General features: G+C 38.0%; 1 protein-coding gene across 1 annotated transcript; it reads right to left on the reverse strand.

Moving 5' to 3' along the window:
* Window positions 1-449: 449 nt before the first annotated feature.
* Window positions 450-794, reverse strand: LOC311584828 (small ribosomal subunit protein eS27-like). The gene has a single exon (XM_084759471.1). It carries the CDS (start codon window positions 763-765, stop codon window positions 511-513), a length of 255 nt encoding a protein of 84 aa, XP_084615597.1. The 5' UTR covers window positions 766-794; the 3' UTR covers window positions 450-510.
* Window positions 795-10,191: the final 9,397 nt, after the last annotated feature.

Below are 10,191 nucleotides of genomic sequence, written 5' to 3' on the forward strand. Positions count from 1 at the left end.
TGACTCCTTTGTGTGCTCTTGGGACTCTTTTCCTCCTATTGTGATGTCTTGTATTACTGTATCTTGCTTTGTTCTGTTTGGCTGTGGTCTCATGGAGGCCCTGCTCTTATATGACAGGAAACAGAGGGGGATGGATCTAGGAGAGAGAGGAGGTGGAGAGGGGCTGGGAGGAATGAATGGGGAGGAAACTGCTCAGAGTGTATTGTATGAGAGAGGAATGTATTTTCAATTAAAAAAAATAAAGAAGGCTGAATAAACCATGAGGAACAAACCAATAAATCCTGCATGGGATCAGTCAGTTCCTGCTGGCAGATCCATGCTTCAAGCTTGAGTCAAGTGGAAAACTGGAACCAACACAGTCACATTCCACTTTATTCATTTTTTACTTTCCAGATTTTTAGGAAAATTTTCTTAGTTGTATAGATTTGTTTTTAACAATATCAACACAGTTTTTTTTATCCAAAATGTGTTTATTGGGGTGGTTTCCCCCTCATCTTGAATTAGGTACTTTCAGTGCTGCTTCCTCCTGAAGGAGCATCCTTCTGTCAGCCTTGCTTTTTCTCCTGTAGGCTGACAGAGAACAGTGGAGCAGCCAACACACAAGACTACCGTTTGTGCATGGCTAAAGACCCTGGTGATGTTATAGCAGCCTGGGCACTTTACATCCATAAAGTAGGAATTGGGGCTCTGCACCAGGCGCTTTTTCTTGTGTTTCCTCTTCTCCTCTTCTGGAGAGGGATGAAGAAGATCCTTTGCGAGAGGCATGTTCTCGTAGGGAGGTCGTCACCGCCGGAAAGGCCAGTTTATTTTTCATTTTGGCTTTTGAAGTATTTTATAAATGAAAGAATATAACTATTAATAGTATTTGACTTACAGATAACCAAGTATAGATCTCACATCATTTCGAGACATAGTGCAAATTGTCAACAAGTTACTCATCTGTGCTCCATCTGTGCTCCATGAGAAAAACACAGTCATCTCAATTTGATTAGTTTTGCAAATCATGTTTGGTGAACAATAAATCAAATCTAATTACCCTTCTCATAACATAACATGCGTTTATGTACACTGTGCACTTAAACATGTGCAAAACACTGCACACTTAAAATACACACAGACAGATGGACAGATAGATACACATACACACAGAGAGACAAACGTACATATAGACTTATGGCTAATTTTAAGTGTCAACACCATATGATGCCCAGAAGGCAGAAAATGTTACTCCTGGTTCCAACACTATGTTTTTTTTTTTCTGGAAGAGGTCAACATTTTAATTTTTTGACTAAACACTGGAAAAACATATATGCATAGCAAATATACAGAAAGGTCAAATTAACTTTGCCTGACTCCATCAGAGCCTGGTTGATTTTCTTCTCCTTCACTCTGTGATTTGTGCTCTGCTCTGGGCTCTGAGTACTTAGGTCATAACATGATTACAAGATCTGACACTTTGGGTATCACTCTCCCAGGGCTTTGAATTTCACCACTGTCTTCCCTAAGGTTCCTGGACTCAGCACATGATGGGACTTTCTCATTTCCAAATCACATGAGAAAATAATATATTATTATTATCTTCAAAATAATTATTTAGATCATTAAGAGTTCATGTATATGTACACACACTTATAACTCTTCCAGTGGTTGTTTTTCTTGAGAACTCTAAATTATGCACACATAGGCACATATACAATATTCACGCAATATACAAGAGCTGAATAAAAAACACTACACCTCTCCTTTAGCAATGGAAATACCAGAGCTCCATAGCTCTCAAGGCCCTTGAGTGTATAGCAGCTATAATTACTCATGGGTGAGAAGTCTGAAGGTCTCCCATCCGAGGATTCACAAGTTTTCTGAAGTAGCCTACATAATGACATGTGGGGTTTTTGTTGTTGTTGTTGTTTGGTTTTGTTTTTGTTTTCTGACAGAAACTGTTTGTTGCTCTCTTTGGTGACTACACATGAATAGATACCATAAAGTTACCATGCTAAGATGGCATCAACAAACAATAGCAATGGCCACACAAAAGAACAATGAGGAAAGGTTCTATGGACCACCCTTTTCTTGCCCTGAAAAAGTATGAACATCTCTTTCTCATCTAAAAAAAAAAGTTGCTCCTCTTTTCTCCCCATTTTCCCTGTTCCTCTCTATTTTCTTTCTCTTTTTTTCTCTACTTTGAATCAAACAACTAATATTGCCATGTTTTTCAAGAACATTCAACTAGTAATTCTAGGTTACTAAATGGCATTTTTTCATGCCATTATATTAATTCTAGCTCTACAAACTATAACTTCTAATTATAAAACAACTGCTAAGTAGGTGTCATTTGATATACACCTTTTTCCAGGATCAGCTCACTGCTGTTGGTTCACGTTATTAAAAAAAAGAGAGAGAGACACACACAAAGTATCGTGGTATAAGCTAGGTACAATTTTATTTGTTTCACACAAAATTGAGATGAAATTGGAAGATCTAGGACTAATGAGGAAATTTATCATCTTCAAGGTTAATTTTGGTCACTCCCATTTCCCAACACAGGACACCATGGAAGAGGGTATACCTCCCACTGAAATGATATCTCAGCTGTACACATCTCTCCCAGTTATATCCTATTTGCCCTTAACAGAGGAATATGAACAACATCAGTTGTGAGACTGTCTATGTCCCTAGGTGATCAAGTGTCTTGCCGGAAGCTAGTGGCTTTACAATCTCAGTTTTCTTTTGGCCATGAGGATATGTTACAAAAACCTAATGTGTGTCATATTTGCCCTGTACATATATACCCACAATAAAATTTGTTCAATATATTAGACAGAATAGAGATTATCAATCATATCTAATCAATCATAATAGAATTTTGTGAATGTGATTAGATATGATTGTTAGTCTCTACTGTGCTTAAGCTAGCTCTCCATATATCTTGCAGCTCTACATTTTTCTTAAAGTAAGTATCTTACAGCTTCAGTTCTGTAATTTTAAATGGCCAGATCCTTCCTTTGTGGCCAAGGGTAAGTAAATTAAGAGGGAATTAATCCCAAGTGTATGCTACCATGGCAGTTGCTCTGATCACGAGCAGGACCCGGAGCATGTAGAGTGAATGCATCAGGTAAAGGGATCATTGACCATCAGGTCAGGAGGGATCATGGTGGCGTAAACCTTAATATGCTATTCCCAATAGCCAATGGTTTAAACGGTAGGAATTGCTTATTTCTGGAAGCTTTTACTTTACGTCTTCAGTTTTCTGTTGAATACAGATCGTTACAGCGGCAAGGAGCAGAAGCGTGGTTTGGTGTGGGGATCGGGGAATATAATACACGCCGTATTCCTTCTTCATTCCATCTGTTTGTCTCAAAACCAGCAGAAATATCTTACCGTTGTGTGCCACTAGGCTGTTCCTATACATTGTACTGGGATTTTCAAAATCGTTTTTTTGAATGTATCAGGGATGTTGTTACGTAGCACAGAGTATTTATTTTGTGCCGTTTCCTACCGCAAGGCTGGCCCCTCTATCCGTGCTCCGGGTCCTCACCCGTCTTCAGAGCCCTCCATCAAACATGCCACTTCTTTCCTGTACCTTCAAGCTCTTCCCCGTACTTCGGTTTTAAAACATGGTCAAGGTTTCGGGTATCTGCGTGTCCTCAAAAGCAAGCAGGTTACAAATAAATACCTCCCAGCGTGCAATGCCTCCAACTCTTGCTACAGATACTTTGATTGGTTTCTGGACATAGTCCTCCCCGGCAGTGGCACCTCTCTCACCTATGCACCTACCACCTCACTAAATGTGTTTGCAATGTCACCACTAATATTGTTCTAAGATTCACTGGGCACTCATCTCACTCGACATCTCTGAACCAATTCCTAGCCCTTCACTCATGCGCTTCCTTGGCTTCAGTTCTATTAATATGCTAATGATGACCAAAGCTCTTTTTCCTGCTCCACCTCTGCTGAATTGCAGTCACTTGCGTTTAAGAAAAAAAAATGCACAATTTTCCACGTGATTGGATACTTTAATTAGAGATTGGAAAAAAGTCATCGTTAGAGCCCTGTATTTACACAGCCATCTTGTCTGTAAGCCAGCAGGGTTGTTAAGACATTTCAAACCTTCTGATACCCAGCTCACATTCAGCTGGGGCCAGTGTTGGCTTATTTACAATATGTTCTATTGTAGATTCTTCATGGATAATTACTAATGACGACAAGAATGCCCCCGATAATAGCTTTAAGAAGTACATTTTTGTAATGTACTTATAGATTATTACAGAAACTAATATCCCTCTTCAAACAAACTATTTTAACAGCTACATATGTAAATAAGATTTTTCTTGAATTCACTGGCTGGCTATATTTAATGCTCCCTTGTCCTGTGTGTATTTTCTTATAATGATGATAACAAATGTGTTCTAGGTTACTTTTCTGTTGCTGTGACAAAGCAATTTTAACAGAATTTAACTTAAGGGAAAGAAAGAACTTCTTTGGCTTACTCTTCCAGGTAGCCATCTCTCTATAAGGAAATTCAGAGTGAGAACTCCAGGCAAGAAGCTGGGACAGAAACCACGAAGGAATGCTGCTCTCTGGCTTTTTCTCTCTGGCTCATGTTTATGAAGACTTCTTATATAACCAAGCTCCACATACATGCTCAGCTTGGTGCCACCTAAACTAATCAATAGTCAAGATAATTCTTATTAGACATGTTCACAGGCTAACCCTGTTTAGGCAGCCCCTCAGTAGAGACTCCTGCTTTCCGGAAAAGTCTTGGTAACATATGCCAAGGTAAAATAAAAACTAAGCAGGGCAGAAGGGACATTGGGTTCAGGAGTTGTTCCAGGATTATGATTTTATTTATTTATTATTTCACTCATTAGTTTTAAATATGTAGAGTAAACTTAAAGATAATGTATATTCAATGAAAATTTAAAATGAAGGAGGGAACTGGAACTCCAGGATTTTATAAGAGGCCTGTCTCTCATCTGGAATCATAAACCTTTTTATAAGATGCAGAGTTGGTTGCTGTTTTTTCAGTTTTATTTCATTTTGTTAGTTTACTTCTCTTCTAGTTTCAGTGGTTTCTCATACTTCTAATTTTTAATATATACTTAAATTTATTATTAACATTCCTGTTATTTGAATATCACAAGTTTGACCTTAGTTTTTATAATGATCACTATGGTCATAACACTGCTTACATGTATAAAATGTAAAGCAATACAACTTTAAATAATTTAACTAGAGACAAGTAACCCTGTCTATGTATGATGGTGACTGACCATTTATAAGACGTCACATGGAAACAGCAACAGTGTCGCCACCACTAACATCACTGGAAGCAAGATGTTTATAGTAGTGTGCCTTTGCACTTCCTAAATATTAAAACCCCTTGGGAAGGAAGGGACACATAGATACTGCTTCCTTCTTGATGAAGTAGATCCTGAGAGTAAAATGAAAATTACAAAAATAATATAAAGGTTTTGAGACAAGCAAAGATTGAATTCAACAGTAGAAACATTTGCGTGCATGTACATATACGTGTGTGTGCCTAAGGGTGACCATGTGTATGTAAATGAATTCCTTTATGTAGGGGTGTGTGTGTGTGTGTGTGTGTGTGTGTGTGTGTGTGTGTGTGTAAGCCAAAGGAAACAGTGGCTGTATCTCAGGGCCTGGAGCAGAGATTCCACATAATCAATGATGCGTTTCATTTTTATTTTTGCTGCTATCTCTGACATAAATTTTATCATCATTATCTTCATCATCACATCACTTAACTTGTCAGTCACAAATATAAAATAATATATATTGCATAGCTATCATCAGTGGATTCATAATAAATGTGGAACTAAATAACAACTTACTCATATATGTCAAAATAATGGTATGCTACAACAGGAAATGTCTAGAATGAACACAGGAAAATTATACATATAATTTGTTGAGTCTTCTTTGAATTAGTCCCCATGTACATGTTCTAATATCTGAGAATAGCAGAACTTAATTTCTCTCTAGAGCATATTAGTTTTCGAATCTGTCTTTCTTCGCTGGGAAATAAGATATCAAAGGCATGCGTTTGTTGTTTTTGATTGGTAAATGTACTGACACACACTGCAATCTATTACTGTCACATCAGGCTAAGATTCCACTTGGGGATGGATTGTATATAAGACAAATTATATCTGAAGAAGTAAAGCATGTATGTCGAGTAAAATAAATTTTGACCTGAGAAATTAAGTAAAGAGAGCTACAAACTCTTCCATTCCTTTATACATCACTCATAAATGTGATAAAGATTACCATATCACTATGTTTCCACTACCAAGACAGAGGAGAGAGAACATTGTTCTAGCAGTTTCTAACATGAACAAAGCTCATTTCTAGGAATAAATATTTGTAAATGCCTTTATTTCCTCAGATGGTGGGATGAGATGAGAGACTTTCCAAAAACTTTATAGCTTTTCTGAACTCCCGCTGGCTTATTTAACCCATCTGTTTTGTCCTAAACTCCCCTCTGAGTTGACTTATTTAAACTTGCTACTCTTGTCTTCTGACTGACTTGCTCTGACTTCCCTCAAACTCATTCTGTCAATAGGTTTTGCTATTCTGGCTCCTTCTCATTCTCTGACTTGCTCTGTCTTCACCTGTGTCTAGCCTGTTTTCTCTGAAAACTATCTCTATACAACTGTCCTCGGGGGGGGGGGGGGGTTTCTCCCTCTCTTATTCTACTTCTGATGCTCTGAAGTAGCCTCTCTTTCTTGTCCTGTTCTTGTGAGAGTTGGCTATATCCCATCTTTGACTCCTTCTGTCAAATCTTCTCTGATTCACCACTTTGGCTGCCCTTCAATTAGACATCATTTCAAACATGGATGTTTCCTTTTGTAAACTAACCTTATCTTAATTCTCTTGGATTAAAGGTCTGTACTAAGGGCATGTCTGTATCCTAACAAGATTATACTTTAAACCAGAGCATGTCTGCATTCCAGCAGTATCATATAGATCTAGAAGGTCTATGGATGTGAGCCCTTGCTAGAGCAGCCGTGTTGCTGGAATAAAATTCCTCTACAGATACTGATTTCTTTACGTTTACCAGTGTAATGAGGAAATAGTGTTCAAACTGATGAGTCCATTCCGACAGTTAAATGGTTTTGGAGAGTGGCATTGATGTCCTCCAGTTAATGCAGGGATTCGCCATTTAGCATCTTATTATAGACACTAAAATACTAATCAAAACCATGACATCACCTTCACATCACTATACAAATCTCTGCTCTTTGGAATTAAAAACCGGTAACTACGCAACAGTAGATGCTGCTGAAGATAAAATGTATTTTAAATGGTTAAATTAACATAAATAACTGTTTAGAGTGTCTTTGTTCTTTAACACATATTTAAAGGATCAAAATGATACAAATCCTACCACAGTGTGTTGGCCTCTGCGCTGGTGACATAATGATATGACAAATATAGGATGAATAAGTAAGAGAATAAAGTATTTTCAGGGCAACAACATGGCTTCACATCATGGATTCTAACATTTGACTCTTCTAAATTCAAATGACTTTAATCCCCAACCACCCTGCTTCCATCTTCAAAGTGATGAGATGACAGACATGAGTCATTACGCTCAGAAAGACATTATGTCTTTAGTTACACAAAAAGTCGAGACTACTTACCTCCTATGGCTACTTATATGGGTACATAAAGTAGTAAAAGTGCAAAGGGCTCGACTCGTGGTTTATGCTCCTTTTCAAAATAGTCTTCGATAACCTTTTATGCCTAAGAAATCTGCTGTAATTTGTTCACGCTACATTTTATTTTATTTGTTGTATTAACTAGCTAAACATATGTTTGTATACATATGTATTCTGGTTTGTTGATTCTTTTTTTTTTTATTTCAGCATGTTCTGTAATTTATTTGTCTTTTATTCTGAGCATCTTAACGTTTAGTTCATACTAGTTCCTTGAAGCATGTTATATTATTTCTTTCAGATTTGTCTTTTTCAGTATAGGAATTTATTCTTTTATTATTAAATTTGTTACAATTGCTTTTGCTTCATCTCAGAGGTGTTGGCAACTTGTATTCCCATTGTGATTATCTCAAGACATTTTTATATTCATACTTTGGTTTTCTGCAGAAGGCCGTTACACATATTTATAGATTTCCCAATTCCTCCAACTGTTGACTTTTAATTTCATAGAAGTGTAGACTGAATGATATCTGATGTGATTTCAAGCTTCATAAACATGTTGAGATGTGCACTTTGGCCTGGCATCTGGAGAATGCTTTATGTACTCTAGTGAAAAATAGATTTGTTATATTCTGACATTCCCGTAATGCAAGTATTCATTTTTGCACAGTGATATTTTATAAATATTGTAAGCCATCTTTATTTATTTTAATTCTGTTTCTTTAAACTCTGATTAAATCATTTCAAAAGACTTGTCTTTGCTCAACTCTGACGGAGACATGTAGAAACACCCTCCAATGATCATGGAAACCCCAGGGAAGAAAGGATAGAAAGATGTGAGAGTCATAAAAAAAAAATGGGTGACAGCTTGAAAAAAGTGTCATCTCCTAGCAAATCCCAGCTATTGCCACCATGAACCAGCAGCACTTTTGGATGCTTGTGCTGGATCTTAACAAGAATGGGCCAGTGCCATTTGATACACCTATAACACAGTTACTGCACCTAAAGCTCAGGAAACATTAAAAAAAAAAAAAAGGGAGTCAGAGATACTGAGAAAGCAAGAGAGCCACAAATGTAGCTGTGAGGTTGGATGTCCTAGATATGACAACACAGCCTCCCCCATGATACCTCGACAATATGGTTGTCTAAACAAGACCCGGATACGTACTACACAACCAGATGGTTCAGCATGGAAGGGGAAAGCGTTATTGGGTCTTACCAATATACAAAGAATAATAGGTACCTACATAGTGCTGAGAGCTCATAGAGACTTTCCCCAGGGACAAACCCATCGTTGATTATCCAAACCCAAGCAGTCTGCCCTGACCTCATCATATACGTACAGGTGGTACTAAAGAGACTGAGCAGTTTCCATTCATATATTTGCACATCCCCTCTGCTACCCAGCCACAATCACTAACTCTTATTTTTTTTTATTCATTTTACATCCTGTCTGTAGCCCCACCCCTCCTTACCTCCAAGTCCCACCCTCCCTCCCTTTCCCACACCCCATCCTGTATTCCTCAGAAGAGGGGAGCTGCCTTTTCATCCTCCTTGGTTCATCAACTCACACCAGGACTGAGTGTGTCCTCTTCCCCTGTGACCTGAGAAGGCTAATCCTGCCAGGGAGAAATGATTGAAACTCTGGCAAGAAAGTCCATGTCATAGAGAGTCCCCACTCCCTATATTAGGGGACTCGTATAAATCCTGAGGTGGCCATCATCTGCATTTTGAAGGAGACATATTTGATTTTTGTTTGTTTGCTTTGTTTGTTGGATTTTGGAGACAGGGTGTTTCTGTATGTAGCCTTGGCTGTCCTGTGCTCACTTTGTAGACCAGGTTGGACTGCAACTCATAGAGATATGTCTTCCTATGCCCACCTGAGTGCTGGGATTACAGGTATGTGGTATCACGGCTGGCTCTTACTTCTTATAAAAACCAATGCGCTTAATAACTGTTATCAGCCAGAGTTATTACTGAACAGACAGGGTAAGTTCAGATTAACCCATTCAGTGCCAGTAGGCTGATGCTGTTTTGGAGGCTTGCAGTTTGGAGAGAAGAGCTGCAATTTGTATTTGAAGGTTTTATAGTAAATTTTGATATTCTATATGTCTCGTACTATGTTCACTTTCTTGAAATAAGATATTCACATATCAATCAGATTATTTTCATTTAATTATTCAATGAATGTCTATTAAATGCTCATTCTACAGAGGGAATTCCAATAGATCCGAAGGATTTAGTCATAAACAGAAGCCCCTTCTAAGGAGGTTAAAAAAAAAAGTAGTAAGAACCAGAGGATCAGGGAGTTTCCTGTGAAACTGTCTCCTTGTAGTGTCAGAAGCTACACCCACAAAGTCTCACCACCATGAGTGCTCAAGCATGAGATGAATAAGAACAACAGTAAACATGCCAAAGCAGACAGGGGAAAGCCCAGGAAACCTCCGTTAGGGAGGAGCACACCATTTGGTTATCCAATACCAAATATCATCTCTGAAAACATATATACTAG

Source organism: Acomys minous (assembly GCF_964271855.1).
Source record: "Acomys minous genome assembly, chromosome: 15".
NCBI lineage: Eukaryota > Metazoa > Chordata > Mammalia > Rodentia > Muridae > Acomys > Acomys minous.

Coding starts and splice junctions, on each gene's coding strand:
- LOC311584828 (XM_084759471.1), bottom strand. CDS start 765: ATGCCTCTCGCAAAGGATCTTCTTCATCCCTCTCCAGAAGAGGAGAAG.